General features: G+C 36.6%; 1 protein-coding gene across 1 annotated transcript in view; it reads left to right on the forward strand.

Moving 5' to 3' along the window:
- Positions 1–19,294, forward strand: part of GPC5 (glypican 5) — a 213,383-nt gene that overhangs the window by 88,667 nt on the left and 105,422 nt on the right. The window contains exon 3 of the mRNA XM_071733289.1: positions 6,731–7,425. Coding sequence (XP_071589390.1) covers positions 6,731–7,425 — 695 coding nt within the window. The remainder of the gene's footprint in view (positions 1–6,730; positions 7,426–19,294) is intronic.

Consider the following 19,294-nt stretch of genomic DNA (forward strand, 5'->3'; position numbering starts at 1 on the left):
ATACTCCCTTCTGAAGGGAATGTGTGGACTGGACCCACTTCTTAAGGAAATCTGATGTCTCAAAGGTTGAAGATGGGAAGGGAAAGTTTTCTTCCCTGTTAAGGCCCTCAGATTGTTATCTATGATTGAATTTTCAGGTCAACAGCAAGGAAGTCCTACACTTGGGTCCCAACAACCCCAGGCAAAGCTACAGGCTTGGGGAAGAGTGGCTGGAAAGCTTCCTGGAAGGAAAGAACCTGGAATGTTGATCGACATCTGACTGAATATGAGCCAACAGTGTGCCCAGGTGCAGCAGCACCTGGTGGCAACTGCATCCTGTCTGGGATCAGAAATAATCTGGTCAGCAGGACTGAGGAAGTGATTGTCCCCCTGTACTCAGCACTGCTGAGACTGCACTGCAAATTCTGTTTCCAGTTTTGAGCCCCTCACTGCAAGAAGGACATTGAGGTGCCAGAGAGATTCCAGGGAAGGGCAACAAAGCTGAAGGATCCAGAGCATAAATCTTATGAGAAGAGTCTGAGGGAACGGGGGTTGTTTAGTTTGGAGAAAAGGATGCTGAGGGGAGACCTGATTGCTCTCTAAAACCTGAAAGGAGGTTATACTGAGGTGGGGGTTGGCAGTGACAGGACAAGAGGAAATGGCCTGGAGCTGTGCCAGGGGAAGTTTACACTGGGAATTAAGAAAACTTTATTTACAGAAAGGGCTGTCAAGCACTGGAACTTGATGTCCAGGGAAGTGGTTGAACAATCACCCGCGAGGGTGTTTAAAAGACATGTAGATGTGGCACTTAGGAACATGGTTTAGTGGTGGTCTTGGCTGTGTGTTAGGTTAACAACTGATCTTAAAGATCTTTTCTAACCAAAACAGTTCTTTGATTCTATGATTATAAGTACCAGTGCTACTAGTAACTGGGTCATATAATATCTTTGGTTTAGTTCTTTGTTTCTGAAGACCAGGTTATGAGTTGGAGTAAAAATTCATTGACTTAAAATCAGGAGACATACTGAGTAATAAATGGGTGAGTCACAGTAGAGTGGACTGTTCTAATCCATATCAATGTATAATTCTAAGATGTTATCATTGGAAGCAGCAGCAGAGAATGTTCTGTACAAGTGTCATAAAAAAGCCCTTCTAGAAACATCATCTCTTTCCTGAGACTTCCTTATTTTTGAAATATCTTCTGAATTTCACTTAGTTTTGCTAAGTTTATATACTGAAAACCATGTGTCTTTTCCTAACCAGTTTTGAAAACTGGATTTTTATGTTGTTGTAGACAGGTGCTAATTTCCTCTTGTAGTTGTGAAAGGGTCCATTTGTCTGCCTGATTATCCATCTCCTGAGAGATTCTAGTCAAGTTAGAAGCAGTACATCTTTTAACCCATCTGGAGCTTGGAAATATATACTTCTAACTCATTCTTATTTTACATTCTTATTTTAACTCAATCTTATTTTACAGCATTCTGCAAAGTAGGTACTGAAATACATCAGATATATGGCATAAACCAAAATGCTTTTGGATCACCTACATTAAGCAGAATTCTTCACATATCGCTAATCACTAGTAGATGACTAATCACTAACATAGAATAAAGTTGTACAATTAAATGGTTAATGATACAAAATTAGTATATTTTCTTGTTTGATGTGAAATAAATGTTGATCTGTAGTGTTGCATCTGCTAAAACATGATTATAATTTCATTTTAGCTTGTACAAATAAAAAACCAGTTCACTGAAGCGGAATGAATATTGCCAGCAGAGATATGAGATAAGTGGGAAAAAAATAAATACAATCAGGTTATATAGATTCAAATATAAAGACAAAGCTTAATTTGATGTCATTCATCACTGTAGCTTCATGGAAATCCTGAGGTTGTTCTTTCCTTTCATTTATAATTTCTTTGTGATTCCCTGATAATTTCTTTTTATAAAGCTAGCATGTAAATCATGATGCTCACACAGCCCTCTGGAAATCAAATATGTACTTTATGTCTTCCTTAGAAAAACACATTTTCCTTACAAATCCCCGCCAATCCCTGACAAAAATCCTAAGGGATTCACCCTGACTAATGTAGATCTTGGTGTATCTGAATGATTTGATCTCAAGTTCCTTTATGGAACAAGCATTTACAGAGAGCAGTTCACCCTAACCAAAAATAGTTACCTGAACTTGGCATGACTGTGACTCATGCCTTAGAAGGCAATGCCTTAGCAGAAGGCATTATTTTTCCTCACCTGACTTTGATGGAGCTTCAGGTGAGTAGCTCACAGATGTACATTTAAGTTATTAATATTCTGACCCTCTTACCTCAACATTGTCCGGCTATAAATTCCAAATTCCCATTGTAAAAAAATACTCTTTTCATACATCTGAGATGACCTACCCCCCCTATTTATTAGGGCAAATGTGCAAAAACACATCATAAATCATTATCAATTTACTGTGCTTTTGCAACCCATGCACAACATTTTATGTCAAAAGATTTTCAACCCACTTCATTATACGATACCAGTTTTAAAGCTGTGATCCCCTGGAGTGTTCTGCTTCCAGTTCAGAGTATATTTGATTCCAAGACAGTAAGCAATATATTCAGAATTTAGAAAGATTTTCCACCATCAAGAGAGCATTGTCTGTGAAATATACAGAACAATGCAAAGTTAGAGTGAAGGTAAGTAGAATCCAAGAGGAAAAAAAGGTTTTGGTCAAGCTCTGTTTATTACTAGTTATTTCTTCTGCTGGCTGCATACAAAATAATCTATTCTTGTTGCTTCTAAAATTGTAAGATGAATGGTCTCATAGTCATCACTATTAAAAAGATAACCACAAACCAAGAAAAAAATTGTTTTGTGAGGAAAGTGGAGTCACTGATTATAATTAGATACAGTAAAAACCTACACCAGGACAATGTGATTATTATCCTTTCATTTCTTCATTCATTCATATGACAGACTCATTATTAAAATACTATCTATCACAGTATGATTAAATGCATTCCAATTACAGTTTAGGAGTATGCTAAACAGCAGGTTCTAAGGCTACATGTTTTAAAATCAACAGTAGTAAGTTTCAATGAAAAATTAAAAAGAATTTTCTTTTGGTCATGATTTTCATTAAGTTATAAAAAGTAATGAAGCTCCAAAGAACTAGAAACAAGTTAATTTTATTCCAATATTTAAAAATAATAATAAAAAAAGAGACTTGTAGATTATAGTGTCAGATTAGCTGAACCTGGGTCCTGTTGCTGTGCTGGGCTTGTATATGAATGTATAAATCAGAAAGTATCTGTAGGATATTATATAGAGGTTACTATAAAGATCTCATAAAGAAGGAAGTTAAGCGTTACTAAGCCTGCATATCACAAAATCATTTGATAGCAATAAAAAGAACTTGTTTGGCTCATCTTAATATTTAAAATTTCTTATATAGGTATTGGATTAATACTGATTGAAAACTCACTTCTTCTTTTATGTGGCTGAGTAACTAAGACTGCTTATGTTAGTCTGAGTCCAGAGGTTTATAAAATAGAGAAACACATCGCTGAATCTATGATATGCTTACAATATTGGACCAGCAGAACTTGATTTTTCATTGAAGTCTCTGAAAGTGTTGTAGCTGACAAAAATTGCCATTGTAAGGTGTTCTTAGGAGCTGTTCAATACTTAGGTCTGTTTGCTGTCTGTCATTATTAAAGCTGTGTGTGTGAGACCAAAACCTGATCTCTGTCGTAGCCTTAGTGATTTAAAAATAGGAAACACAGCTGTAGAATAAAGCTAAATTTTGTAAATAAATAAATAAATAAACAAAGCAAATTTTGTAAAAAATGCCTAAAATGAAAATAAAACACCATGATTCAGAACTGTAAATGCAAGTGGCCGGTATTGTCATATGCTGTTAAAAAAAAAGGACAAATAGCAAAAAATCATGCAGTTGATTACTGTAGTCATTCATCTGTGTGTTGCTGGTATATGTGGCATGATTTATTCTTCTGTCTAATATTTGTATTCCTGGTAATAGGATTCTGAAGCTGGTGGCTTGTAACTGATAGTTTAGATCACATACTTTGTGATTTTCATCTAGGAAAAGTAATAATAAAGAATTGACAAGGGTCATAAAAAATATGTTCATGTAATTCTAGAGATTATTATAACGTCATTATTTTACTAGCCTTGCCTACTTTAACCAATTTAATCTGAATCCTTGGCAAAATTTGTGTAAAATAATGAATCTACACTTACAAAACCATCCATTTTCCCAGGAGGCTTTAATATTCTTCACACTTGATTATTTTAAGCCATCTAAACCAAGTACTGATTTGACTTAAGTTTTTTTCTTTCTTGTTTTGGCTGCTCCAAACTTTTATAGGAAGGGTTCTTGAGTCTTTGATAAATGGGTATCCAGAATTTGGTTCAGCTGTATAGGCACAGCCATCTAGTACCATCTTAAATGCAAAACATCCAGCCTGAAATGTGACATGGGACTTGAAGGATACTTCTGTCTTTCTGGAGAAGCAGAAAAATGGCATGTACCACTGGAAATGTAGGCAACTAAATAAAGCCTCCATAGCAGGATTGTACTCTCTTTGCATTCCTTGTTCCCTCCAATAAAAATGAGGCATAATGTACATGAGGTTATTTAAGGCTGTAATTTAGCTGTCTTTAGATATGTGCCTATGTTCAGTCTCCTTAAAGTATGGATATTGATTTATTATGTGATCTGTTGTGTCTAATCTATTGTTCCAGAAGGCTCCACAGGCTGCTGTTCAGGTGTCTTGAGTGCTCTCTGGCATGAATTGCTGAGGCTGAGAAAAGTCACAAAGCTGGTGGTGATGCCAGGCATCTGAGGTCTACAGGGCTATAGGGCACTTCTGGGCTTACAGCTCATAGGATAAATTGAAGAAGCTTTGCTGCATGGAAGAGGTCTCCATTGGTGGGAGCCTGGCTCCATCCAGGCTCCGAACTTCAGGAGTCTGACTTTTGAAGCAAATCAAACCCTTTGCTAAATGACTGTGATATTTGCCACATATGAATGATTATAGAGAAATTCACTTCAGGAGAGTTAAACATATGTATGTGCCACAGTAATTAAAAAAAACAAAAAAAACCCAAAACAAATGAGATGAACTGTTCTGATCTGCTGTGAGCAGCTAACACTATTTTTCCCACTTATGTGGATGCTAGAGGAATGGAAAAGAAAGAGATAGCAAAGCAGTCCTAAGAGTGGTTTGAAATATGAAACTAAATGTTAACAGATAATAGCAGAGGAGTAGAGGTCATGACTGATTGATAAGCATGTGCCTCATTTTTATTGGAGAAAACAATGCATAGAAAGTATGACCAGATTAGTTTAAAATGGCTTCTCTCTGATCTTTTCACAAAGCATGCAATTCCAAACTCCCTGTATTCCATTAGAATCATTTCACTGACCTGAGCAAGGTTTTTATCAGAATATAAGATGTTCTTATGCATGGATATATATTAAAGATGCGATAGCCAGTTGGCTATTGTATTAATTTTTCTGTTAGTTTTCTCCTATTCCTTTTAATCAGTGACTTCATCAGACTTAAGAGTGCTTCAGTAATTAATTGCCCACCCAACATAGTTTGACACTATTTGATTCTTGCTATTTTTAACATCACTATCTGGATAGTATTGACCCAGCTTCATGCTTTTCTTCATTTTACTTCTATAGAATCTCATTAAAAAATAAATGTGAAAAATTAAATATATGAAAATGCTTGAATAATAAATGCTTGAATATAATGCTTGAATGAATAAAAGAAAGTTACTGAGTCACAACCATATAGTGGGTAAAATGTGTTAATACTTGCAATATGTATTTCTATGTATTTTTATTCTCAGCTCTAAGGAAATTCCTCAATGCAAACACCTTTTCAGTTTTGAAAAAAAAAACCAAAACCACATTTTTCCTTACTTGCAAATAATAGATCAAATTCTAAAAAAAAAAAAGATCCCCGCAGAGAATACTAACACAGTATATTTTACCTGTTTTATTAAAAATTATTCTGTGTACTGCAGGATTGCCACCTAACACATGAAACAAAAAGTATGTTTATCCATTCAGGCTTTACTGGTTATGCAGACCTTGAGGCTTAGAGGGGGTGTGTTCATCCCAGTGCCTGAGGAGGGCAATTCTGCATGTTGCAGCACTTTGCTTGACCACAGCAATTATCAGATCAAACAGCACTGGTTTAAAGCATGTTCTCATGTGTGTTTGGTACATCTCCTTCCTTTGGGAGACAAGAAGACACAATTGTTTGATCTTTTAAATTTTAAGTTTTAATGGAATGAGAGAGCTTTTAATATTGTCTAATGTTACTTTTACCTATCCTTTTAGAACACTAAGAGGAATGACTTGAAGTGAAGTGACTGAGATCATTTCCCTATTGCATCTTACAGAATGAGCTGCGACATGAGAAGTAATGCATATACATATGACAGAGTTTCTTTTCTATTTTTTTAGTCTCTGTTTAATATATCCTGCCAAGAAAACACATGGATTATTTATTGTGTTGTGGTGTGACCTGTAAGGTGTTTGCCCATGTACAAAACACAATTGTCACAGTTTTTGAGAAGTTTGCCTCTTCACTTATTCTAATGTGAAAATATATTTGGGATAAATGTAAGATGTCTGATGTAATTTGTTGCAGTTATTACTCTAATGTCTTGGAGTTTTAAACTTTTGGAATAATGAACCTCTTTATTTATTACAGAAACCTTTGAAATGCTTATCAGACTGGCTGAGAATTACACAAACACACTTTTCTGCAATGCATATACAAACATGGCTGCTGAGGCTACTACACGTGTCCAGGAGTTTTTCACAGATGTTGGACTCTTCCTATTTGGCACAGACATTAGCACGGAGGAGTTTGTCAACAGATTTTTTGACAGCCTGTTCCCAGTAGTTTACAACTATGTGATTAACCCTGGTCTGACCGACATCTCTCTGGAATACGCGGAGTGCCTGCGAACGGCAAGAAGAGACATCAGGCCCTTTGGGAACATTCCCAAAAAGGCCATAGGACAAATGGGAAGATCACTGATACCTAGCAGGACTTTCTTACAGGCCCTGAATTTGGGGATCGAAGTGATCAATACAACTGATCATCTGCATTTCTCTAAAGACTGCAGCAGAGCTTTGCTGAGAATGCAGTACTGCCCCCATTGCCAGGGGCTGACTTTAAGTAAGCCCTGTATGGGCTACTGCCTCAATGTCATCAGAGGCTGCTTAGCTAACGTGGCAGAAGTTGATCTTCCCTGGAGGGGTTATATTCAGTCCCTGGAGGAGCTCTCGAGCACCATGGCTGGGACATATGACATTGAGCACGTGCTCCTAAACTTTCACTCACTTGTTAATGATGCTCTAGTACAGGCTCGTATCAAGGGGCCGGAATTATCTGAACAGGTAAGAAGCTGTTTTTATCCATGCTCGGTGCAAACATGACAATAAGAAAACAGTATCCAAGAACAGCTTTGTTTGACAATATGTTTCCCCAGCATGACCAGTTTTCATTTTTACCATGCACATGACCTGCTAATTTCCCATATTCTATTCCCAAGTTTAACAGCAAGTGGAGATTCAGCATTCTCACAGAATTTAGAGTAAAGACTTTTCAAACTGAAAAGAATTGTGTGGAATTTTCTTTTCCCATTTGCCATGAAACTACAGCTTTTTTCAAAGTTTTGCTAAAATTTTACTGGTTTACCTTTACAACCATGTCTGTTAAGTTCTGCTGAACAATGAAATGTGTCACAAAGTTTGGAAGCCTAAAATAGAATCATAGAATCATAGAATCATAGAATCATAGAATCATAGAATCATAGAATAATAGAATGGCTGGAGTTGGAAGGGACCTTTAAGATCATCTAGTTCCAACCCTCCTGCATGGGCAGGGACACACTAGAAAATATTAACTAGAAGAAAACAAGTTATCTCATTAAAAACTAATTCCACAAATATCTTAGAAAAACCAGAAGAATACTCTGAAATTTGTGGAAACAAGGGTGTTAAATCTCAGTAATAATACTTGTTTGCAGACTGAAAACTTCTAGCACAAACTGAGAATAATTTCTAGGAACATGAAAAGTGTTTTTCATGAGCATAAGAAAAATGCTTAATTGCTTCATCATTATCTTATATGCACACAATGATAAATTTAAACAGCCGTGGTTTTAGATACCAGTGAGCTGTCTTAAAGAACCTATGACTTCACATACATTATTTTCTTAATTTTGTAGGTTTCAGGGAAAGTAGCACATTTTGTTTGTAACATGAATGAAGTTCTTCCTTATATATACTTAAGAGAAAAAGCAGGTTATGTGAGAGCTATGATAGCTGTGAACACTTGAAGTGAAGAATTTTAAGATACTGGTAGGAATAATACATGTTCTTTAACTATAGATTAGAAAGAAAGCTACTATGGCTGCAGATTTATGAAAGTCATGTAAATAGCAAAATTTGAGTACTTCCTATGTTGTATTTAATCCACAATACATTTTGTAATTGGCTTTCTCTCTGAATTCTGACATACAGACTTCACTGATGGTGACATACTCTGTGTTTAATGCTGGACTGGATATCTTGATCTGGAATGATGCCTTTAATTTTACACTATGCACAGCTCTAAATAAGGCTGCCTTAGTGTCAGCGTGGTATGGCAACCATTGAAGTACAGTAATATTTCTAGGGCTACCACAACCTGCCCTTTATGTGACTAGATGAGGTTGAAGAAGCATCTTCTGCTAAGCAGGTGATATGACCTCCACCAATAAACAACTTGAAAATAAATTGGTTCTTCATCCTGCTTGGAATCTGTGACTAAGAGGCAAATAGCTTGTTTCTATGAGCTTCCTATTTTATCTGCTTTATACCAGCTAGCTACATTAGTCAGTCTCCTGCTGATGAACTTCCTTGAGAAAAACTGTGATTTTATAAAAAAAAGTTTTTCACTAACAGTTTGGCTCAAAAATGACAGCTGTCTAATTCCTAATATGATTCAGAGCTACAATTTAAAAACCGTGTAGATGAAGCACTTCAGGACATCCTCTAGTGGGTATGCGTGTTTGTGGGAGGTTTTTTTTTTTTTTGGTTGGTTGGTTGGTTTTTTGGGGGAGGCCATTGTCAGTTGGACACGGTGATCTGAGAAATCTTTTCCAGCTGTATCAATTCTCTGATTCTGTGAATTGGGTTTTAGAGCTATTCCTTTTTTCTCCTCAGATTTTTGGGGGACCTTTTTTGCCTGCAGTTTCCAGGAACAAGTTCAAATGAGAAAGTAAAGGCACAAGGGAAGGATTTCTGTTCCCTCTTTTGTCCTGGATCATTTAGTTGAAGAAGTTTTTAGACTTGCATTTTCACAAGTGACTTGGCTCTGGCCCAGGCTGAAAAGCAGGGCACACTCATCTTTTCAAGATGAAAGTTTATACTCTACTAAATAGTGTATTTCACTCAATTTTAGTAAAAAATTACATGAATAAGAGTCCCCCAACCTAATATTTTGACTTCATGAAAATTTCAGGGTGATCCAAAGCAACATGTTTTATTTTGATATCCCTAAAAAATCTGTGCTTTCTTTCTCCCTTTCCCTCCATACAACATAAAGAATACTAAAATTTCATATGTAATGTTTTTTTGGACCAGTGTGTTTGCTTGGAGTTTAAGTGCTAAGATCTTCTCACATAGAATTACTTCCTAATTTTAAAAACTAAATACTTCATTTTTCACTCAGCCTGCACCAGACCTATGCATTTAGACATATCTTTCACTTAATCTCTGTTATAGCTGATGATTACTTTCTGTCTTTGATCTATAATTTGGTCAAATAAGACTATGTTGGATTTCATCCTTTGAAAAATGGTCATCTACTGAGTCAGTTCAGATTTGCTGAGTATGGCTTGAGTATATTTCATATTTGCCCTTAATTAGGTATTAAAACCTAATTCTGACATCTAATAAATACAGTTTTTCAGCTTTAAGAGGGAGAGGATACAGATTCTGTTGAAATTGGTTTATTAATATTTATGTATTTTCTCTTCAGAGTGACTCATGAACTGTTTCAAATTCTGATAAGCAATTAATGCATCAGTGATTCTAACAGGCACAGAAAATATTATTATAAGCCAGCAAATAATGGCTCACTTAGGCATGAACCAATCTCTGCAGCTTTAAAAGTTATTTTCATCACAGTAAGTATTTCTATGAGTTTTAAAGAAGCCAACAGAAAAAAAATATTTTTAAATGTGTATCACTTCTGCATGTTAATATGAGAATCAGCAGAGTATCCCACTTAGTGATACATGTATGCAGCTCTTTATAACAAACATATGTATATGTTTGTTTAAATAACTATGTAAAGAACTTTTTTTTTTTTTTTTTCTGATATGTTGCAGGGATATCCAGATTTACATCTAATGATTATTCACACTTGCAGCTCTGTGTGGTGTGGAAAGACCACTTAATGACTATATAACATGGCTTCCTTTTATAAAACTTTATTTTCCAGTCATAGACAACCTGTTCCTATTCCTGCTTGGGTCAGCAGAGCAGTGCCATGCTGTCTGCAGCTGGGTGTCTCTTTCCCTTTGTTCTTTCTGTTTCAGATTCACACCTTTAATTCCTGCTTCCCACAGCTCTGCTGACTGACAAATAAGTACAACCTTCACTCATCCTCTCTATACCTGGACATTACTCTATGATGTTATGAAGAACCTCGTAGAGATGTGTGGGTTGTGCAACTAGTCATATATTTGTATCTGTTCACATATGTATAGAGTCTATATATCCATTTTTATTTACTGTTTATGCTCACTGCATAATGCACCCTATGCCTTGTAGCTGGTAGGAGTTGGAACAAACAAATCACAAAAATTCGGGCACTTCCTAGTTTTAGAAGCAAGGAATTTGTGCTATAGGTCTGGTAAAATTCTTGTATGTATTTTTATATGTAGTGTAAGACTACAAAAATTTGGAATATTCACCGTGTACTAAGCAATGTGGACTTGCACCAAGCACATCATTTCTCCAGACAGCTGGAGATAATGAAAATGTCAAAACTCTGGAAGCTTTCAACTCCTTTCACTGATCTTATTAATCCTGAAAGAAGATCTAAGTTATATGTCTTCTAAAAATTATGCATAATTGTATAGAGACTTTTGTCTTGCTCTTTTTTTTAATCTGTCATTAATATTAGGAAAAAAGAAAGATCTTTCTTGTGTCATAGAATACTGGCAGGAAGAACAATTTAATACAATGTATTTAGGACTTTATTTCCTTATTGATTATTTTTGCTTGAAATGACTAACTATAAATGCTTAAACAGTCATGTTCCAGTGGTCTAACACAGTGATGGTTTTAAATTTAATGCTCCCATGATGAGACATAGTCATAAACATTATAAATAGAGGATCTGTGGTTTTTTTTCTGTTCCTTCTAGGATCTGTGTTATGTAGCTCCTTTTTTTGAGGGTCTCTCTAATGAAAAGTTACACAGCCTTATTCCATGCCATTCCAGAAAATCAAGTGCTGTAGAGGTGTACTAAACCAATTAATTTTTTTTATTTGTAACAGGAATGGGAAGAATGTGATGAAAAACTTTTTTTAAGAATTCCAAATATGTACAAAACATGAACCTGCAAACTATAGTATAATTCAGGGTTTGAATTTTTTGGTTTTTTTTTTTTTTTTTTGAGCAGCATAAGCTTGATTGGCAACAAAATACCAGATTAACAGCATTTCTAATTCTGGGCAGTGATGTGCTGGTTATTTGGTAACTTCCATAGCTTTAAAGGTTAAGGCACTTAAAAAGTTGCAAGAGGTGAGCATCCTTTGAAGTAGCTATCCCACCCACTTCTTTGTTATCTGTAATCTAATTTTTTTTCTCATATGATTATAAGCCTATAAGTACAACAGCTTTTTGCCTGCTGCTTCACAGCTCCTGCCTTTCTGTTGATTGCTGAGAGTGCATTAGTCAGTCATGCGAAGTAGCTGAAGCTACTTGAACTTACATTTAAAAAGAATCATTTCTTTTCTCTATTTTAAATAAATTTTAATTTTAGAAAATGCTTGTTATAAACCCTCTATATAAATCAGATCATGAAAGACCTCTGGAATTCATAACTTAAAAATAAAGTTGTAGTTATCACAAAGACCTGTACTCAGCACGCCTGAAATTAATTGCTGTATGTATTCTATGTGAATATAAAATACATAGTATAATGTTAACAAAAATTATTCATTTTATAAAAATAAAAAATATAACTGTGCTATTTTTCCATATGGAAATACAGGACAGAAATAATAGGCTGTACTTCCAAGAATTATTTAAAAGATCCCTCTTGGTTTTGCTTGAAAAACTTGTAGCTTATCCATCTAACAAAAATGCAGAAAAACAGAAGAATAAAAGAAAAAGCCAAACCACTTCCATTAAAACTGAAAATTCAGGAAGATGAACTATAAGAGGAAAATAAGAAATATTTCTCCTAAAACAATTCAGTCTGTCTAAACAATGTCATATGAATGTCTTCTAATGTTATCTCCTTCTGTGCCACTGCACCCTACAATGTGTACAAAAAAGGGACATTTATTCATTTATTATGAATTAATTTATTATGAATTTAGTGAATTTAATTCAATTATTATGAATTCATTTATTATGAATTTAATGACTATTTTAGAACTAGTTTGTCTTACCCTACTTCATTAGTGGAGGAACCTTTCACCTTTGGTTTTGAGGACTGGGAATGCTGCATACCCTTTAGCAAAATGGTTAAGGGCTTTAACCTTAATTTTGCTTCTTTAGCTTTTGTTTTCTTGTTTCACAGTTGTAGCATTATTCCTATGAATCCTATTTTTTGTATTTTGAAACTTTTAAAAAGGAAATAAAGCACATTTAGTCTTGTCACCTTAATTTTCTTGTGATTTTAACCTAAAATGAAATAAGAAAAACACCATTTGAAAGTGAGGCTTTCAAGATTTTGTTATTTTTAAAATAACTATTAAAGCAACATTTTGAAATGAACAGGTTGAGACTGGACATTAGGAATAACTGATTTAACACAGGGATATTTAAACACTGTAACAGGTTTCCTAAACAGGTGATTGATGCCCCAAGCCTGTCAGTATTTAAGAGGCATTTGGACAATATCCTTAACAGTCTGCTATAATTTTTTATGAGCCCTGAACTGGTCAAGCAGTTGGACTAGATGATCATTGTAGTCCCCTTACAATGGAAATATTCTATTCTATTCCATTCCATTCCATTCCTATATGGTTTTATAAAATGACATAGTCTGAAAATCAATACCCTGGATAAAAAGAAATGGAAAATCTACAAATAAGAACAACTAATTATGTGAAACCATAGTTTTACAGACTAATTTACTGTACATACTAGAGTAAAACTGTCAATTGTCACAGAATAACCTAATCACTTATTATTTTACAAATTAGGAATATTACACAACAATTTAGAATTTATGGCTGCTTTGGTTTATTATCCATATTTTTTTGTATTTAAACTGCACAGTAAATCTATCTGTTTCAGACTTTATGTGTTTGGAAATAAGTAGGTTTAGACAAATATCTACCTGTCTCTTCCAAAGATCTGACTGCATTTGTCTTTGATTCACCTGCTGCTGTGTAGACAACTTTTTGCAGCATTTGCACCACACAAAGCCATGTCAACAGCATCAAGCTCCCAAGCTTTGGTCCTGTTGTCACCAACAGCCAAGGGAGGCAGCAGGGATTAAGAGTGCCCTTATTTTGGCACCAGCCAGTCAAACGACTCTGTGTATATATAAATATGTGTATATGCCCACGTAGTATATGTGGTGCATTAATGCAGCTTCTCACTGGGAAACAAAAAAGGAAAAATGTTATTGTAAAGTAGGATTATCTTTGAAATAAGACACAGAGGGATGAGGAGAAAGGGAGTCTGAATAAAGGTGAAGGAAGTGGATTAGGGTCCCAGCTAAGAAGTGCAGATTCTCCACTCTCTATTGATGCTCTCTTTACAACCTTATTTTACCACAGTGCCACAGGAGCCAGGGCACTGCCAGGTTTCACTGTCAGCAGCAGCCTATATCTAATCAATAATCAATATTGCAGGTAGGGTAAATTGTGGCTGTTTTAAGCACCTCATGGACATCAACCAAGGAGAATCCATCACTGTCAGGAAGTCTCTGTCACCACAGGGGAGGGCAGGAAGGTTGAGCAGCTGGTAACAGGAGGTCAGCAGAGATGAATTATATGGCCCCAAGAAATGTCTTCCAACTTAGTCAACTCTGTGAGTCAGGGAAATTTCTTAGGTGAAGGGTTCATCAGAAGAATATTCTCGCTGAGGAACTATCCATATTTGAATCTGTAGCTGTGTAAAAATAGGGCCCACATATCAAGGACAATCAGGAAGGTATCATGTTCCTGGTGTTATCCTTCTAGTGCAGGATGTGAGCTCTGGCTTCATCTGATATTGCCAGGCAAGGTATTCACTACCATGGTGTGCTGGCAAAATTGACTCTGCACAGGACAGTACACATCTTCTATTCCATGGGTCTTTGGTCAAGGCAAAAGTGAATGACACAAGCTCAAAACCTGAAATGAAATTCCCCAGGACAGGCTGATAAAAACCAGGGATAGCCCAGAGATTCTCAAAGGAGTTGGTTGTAAAGCAATTAACAAAAGGTCATTTTTTTTCTCAAGTCAAGTGAAGGTATTGATGATAAACTGTGAAGGGAAAATGAGCATTGTTTTAGAGACTGCATGGATACAACCTAAATTTGATGTTGTGGGAAAATTAACTATATTGTTCCTCTCAGCAAACTATCTAACTGGACTTAAAGTTAAAGTTGTACTCCTTTAACATTCAGCAAGTATGCATTCCCATTACCAATTTATAAAAGACAAATCCCAAGTGAGTAACATGCTATATAGTTATTTCATACTTTTTTTTTTTAAGAGTAAAAATTAAACATTTAATTTTCAGCAAAGCAGACTTTAGAATAAAATTGTGGAGTTCTGCCTGAAGCTTCTGACACATGTCTCTGCCATCATTACTTTGCTGAATTTAAATTACTTGATAAATTGATGAATTTAAATTGCTTCGCAAGATCAATATAGACTGATTTGTGGAAACTGCTGAACAGTAATTGGATTTAAAGTCCTCATCTTATACATGTCTGTATTCTAATATAATTTTGTTCTAAAGGTTTGATATCTAACCTAACATACACTTGAACACCATCACATCCCATTTCTTTCCATTCACAGGTATGTTTACATCTGTAGCTGTGAAAAATAATGGTATTTATATAATAAAGTGTGGCATCTTTTTATACCTCAGTAATATTTTTTTTAATGTAGCATGGAGCATGTGTACTGCAGTCATGATATCTGTTTAATTCAGATTTCTGTAGTGTTATATTTTACTTCCCATCATTTCAAAAAGGAGAATTTTCTTACTTCTTTAAAAGTTTTCTTGTGAGGCAAAAATGGGCTTAATTCATCAGAAAAGAAAATGGACAACTTTGAAAATAAAGCTAAAATCAACAAAAAAAGTATTTGTGGTTTGTTTCTAACTAATTAAAAGTTGCTTTCATTAAATAGTAGGATTTCTTCCTACCTAAACATACTTAGTGCTTTGACAGCACTTCCTCTTTCATGGTTTTATCCATCTTTACTGGTAGTTTGCATTTACTGAGGCCAGAAGTATTGCCCTTATTTCTGAAGTATCACCTTTGCTTCTGTAGTCTTGTCCTCTCTACCATACATTATATACTGCTGCTATAGATGCCCATGCTGGTATATGGATTTTGTAACTGAAATTACTGTTTTCCAAATAACAAAAAAATCTTCTGCTATAAGGTTTAACTTAAAAATAGTGGTAATCACATCCTGGAATGTCTCGTGTCTTGAAATCCCTGTTGTAAGCTCTGTGCTGCAGAATTTTGCTCAAATTCTGTGTCCTTTCCCAGTGCAATTAGTCAATTTGCTTTGAATGTGTAGAAAAAGAGCTTCAAATCATTCATAGAAAATTAACAGAGACAATAATACATGCATAGTTCTGCACTAGTTTTGGAAAAATGTATGTTAGTCTACGATCTGCCCCTTTAGCAGGTCATTACTGCTAAAGTGCAAATTGGAAAATAAAAATTAAATTTATACACACTGCTGGAGATGCCTTGCTAATATCCCGTTAGTACCTTTATTTTAAGTTTACGATACGTTGGCAGTCTGTGGAAAAACCTGAAAATATTATTTTCTTTCAAGAGCTTCTGAAATATAGTAGCAGAATATGAAACCTTGTCTGTCTAAATAAAGTCAGTTGTTACATTCCTCAGCTTCTCAGTGTGTGTGTATGGTGGAAGAGGTTTTTGGTACCATCATTTCCAATTCCACTTCTCTTGGCCAATTTTCCTTTCATTTATGGAAATGAGAGAGAACATATTTCTCACCTTTGATGAGCAGAGGTTCAAATCCAGTGTCAAGTTCCTGTCTGTCACTTTGCAGAAGAAAGTGCTTTTTTTCAATTCATTTGCCAAATTACCCAGGTTCCTCCCTTGCAGCTCCTGCTGTGTCATAGAATCATAAAATTGGCTGGGTTGGAAGGGACCTCAGAGATCATCAAGTCCAACCCTTGATCCACTACCGCTGCAGTTACCAGACCATGGCACTGAGTGCCACATCCAGTCTCTTTTTAAATATCTCCAGGGACAGAGAGTCCACTACTTCCCTGGGCAGCCCATTCCAATGCTTGATCACCCTCTCAGTAAAGAAATTCTTTCTAATATCTAACCTAAACTTCCCCTGGCACAACTTGAGACCGTGCCCTCTTGTCTTGCTGAGAGTTGCCTGGGAAAAGAGACCAACCCCCACTTGGCTACCCCCTCCTTTCAGGGAGTTGTAGAGAGTGATGAGGTCTCCCCTGAGCCTCCTCTTCTCCAGGCTGAACAGCCCCAGCTCCCTCAGCCTCTCTTCATAGGGTCTGTGCTCGAGTTCCTTCACCAGCCTGGTTGCCCTCCTTTGGACCTGCTCCAGGACCTCGATATCCTTCCTGAGCTGAGGGGCCCAGAACTGGACACAGTACTCGAGGTGTGGCCTCACCAGTGCTGAGTACAGGGGTAGAATCCCTTCCCTGGACCTGCTGGCCACGCTGTTCCTGATACAGATCAGGATGCCATTGGCCTTCTTGGCCACCTGGGCACACTGCTATGGATTTGTTATACAGGGTGCTGGTGCCCTGGAGATGGAAGTGGGGGCTGTAGGGTCACATCTGTGAAGAGATGCCAAGGCTGCCCCAGATGGACACAGCCAATTCCATCCAGATCCAACTGACCTTCCCCAGAGCTGATACAGCGTGGTGATGCCTCAGGGAAAATGTATTTAAGAAGCTCAGAACTGAAGCATGGCAATGAGGAGTGAGGGGAAAAAAAGTGGAAGAAATAGCCCCACAGACATCACGTTCAGTAGAGGAGGAGGTGAAGATCATGGTGAAGCAAGTTGTACCCCTGCATCCCATGCTGTAGACCATGGTGGAGCAGATATCCACGCTCCAGCTTGTGGAGAACCCCATGCTGAAGCAGGTGAAAAGTGTGTGGAGGAAAGAATGGCAGAATGAAGTTTTGTTGACTCATCACAAACCTCTCTCTCTGCCCCTCCAGCAGCACTCCTGGGGCTAAGGGAAGACAAAGGAGGTGGAAACAAAGGATTGAAGTTGAGCTTGTGATCAAGTGTGAATGCTAGGGGGAAGCTGGTTTTAGTTTTATCTTTGTTTCTCACCAACCTTGTCTATTTTAAATAGTAATAAATTCAATTAAACTTCACCAAGTTGAGCCTGTTTTTCCCATGACTATAACTGGTGAGCAATCTTCCTGTCTTCATCTTGACCCATGAGCTTTTTCATCTTATTTTGGGGGTCTGAAAGAGAGATAAGCTCAACCCACTGCAAATAGCAACACACACACACAGCTTTGGCAAGCAGTGCTGAATAGTACAGGTTTGCATGTGGTATGCTCAATACAGACTGCTGAGTAAATAATGTAGGAACACATCATGTGTATCATGGCATGTGCCATGCATGCCTATTCAGTGTGTTTAGAACAAATCCTTAACAACCTGAAAATACTTGAATCTGCTGTTGAATCTTTCAGTTTGCTACACTTCTTAGGACTCAGAGCTGCATTTTTTCCAGGAAAGAATATACCTTCTTTTTTTTTGGAGGAGGGGTGGGAACAAAATGCACAGATATAAAATGTCCTTCCTCTTTTCCATTGACCGCACAGGGACTCGCAAGTCTGAAAATGTGGATTAAGCAGCCTGGGCTGCCATCATGTCCTGGTTTTAAGTGATGTGCAAGATGTCTAACTCTGCTTTGGTAGCATGGCAGGTTTGTCTGAATGTGTCTGCTGAGGAGCTGAACTGAAGGTAAGGAAGGTGCTCCAAGTGGCTGGAGAGTGCTGCAGTCTTCTTGTTCTTCGTATTTGCAGACAGAGGAGAAAAGAGGCTTTTCACTCCTCCTCCAAAGCCCAAGTAAGAAGCACAAACAAGTAAAAAGGAAGAAGTAACTGAGAATCCTTTCTTTAGTCTGTACATGTGTTTCCTTTTTTCTGTGCTTTTTCTTTTTCCTTGTGAAACAGAATAACTGTTCACAGAGAGAGCTGCTCAGCAGACTTCTGATGTCTCAGCTGGCCCTTAAATCACTACCAACTCTTTGCACTGGAAGAGAAAAGCAGTGAGGGCAAATCCAGTGATTTTGAAGCAAATGCATTTTTCAGACTGTTTTGGTCCCTGAAATGATATGAACATGTATGAATAAGTGACTGTTTTGTACATTACAAAAGATCTTATACTCTTTCGTCAAGGTTCAAACGAGAAGGTGAGGAAATGCTGAAGGACAATATACAGATACAGGAACTAATTTCATATGATGAAGTTTGGAATGGGAGAGAAACACCTAAGTTCTCCCTAGTCTGCTTTTTCCCTCATTTTTTTTTATTTAGATGTTTTTCTTTCTTTACTACCATAAAAAGGTGACCCGCCAGTTATCTAAAGAGTTACTTGTCTTATGCTAAATGATATAATATATTATGACTGTTACTGTCAGTCTGTATGATTTTACTGGCTCGCAGACTCTTGTTGCAGATCTTACTTACAAAACTACTCTCCCCTTCACAATTTTGGAACATAAATTACAGCCTGCCACAAAAAGTAAACACATTGTGCAGATGCGCTGACTCAGCCAATTTGCTCTTTTGCTTCCACAAATTCCTTATGTATTGTAAGTTGTA

Source organism: Heliangelus exortis, chromosome 1, assembly GCF_036169615.1.
Source record: "Heliangelus exortis chromosome 1, bHelExo1.hap1, whole genome shotgun sequence".
NCBI lineage: Eukaryota > Metazoa > Chordata > Aves > Apodiformes > Trochilidae > Heliangelus > Heliangelus exortis.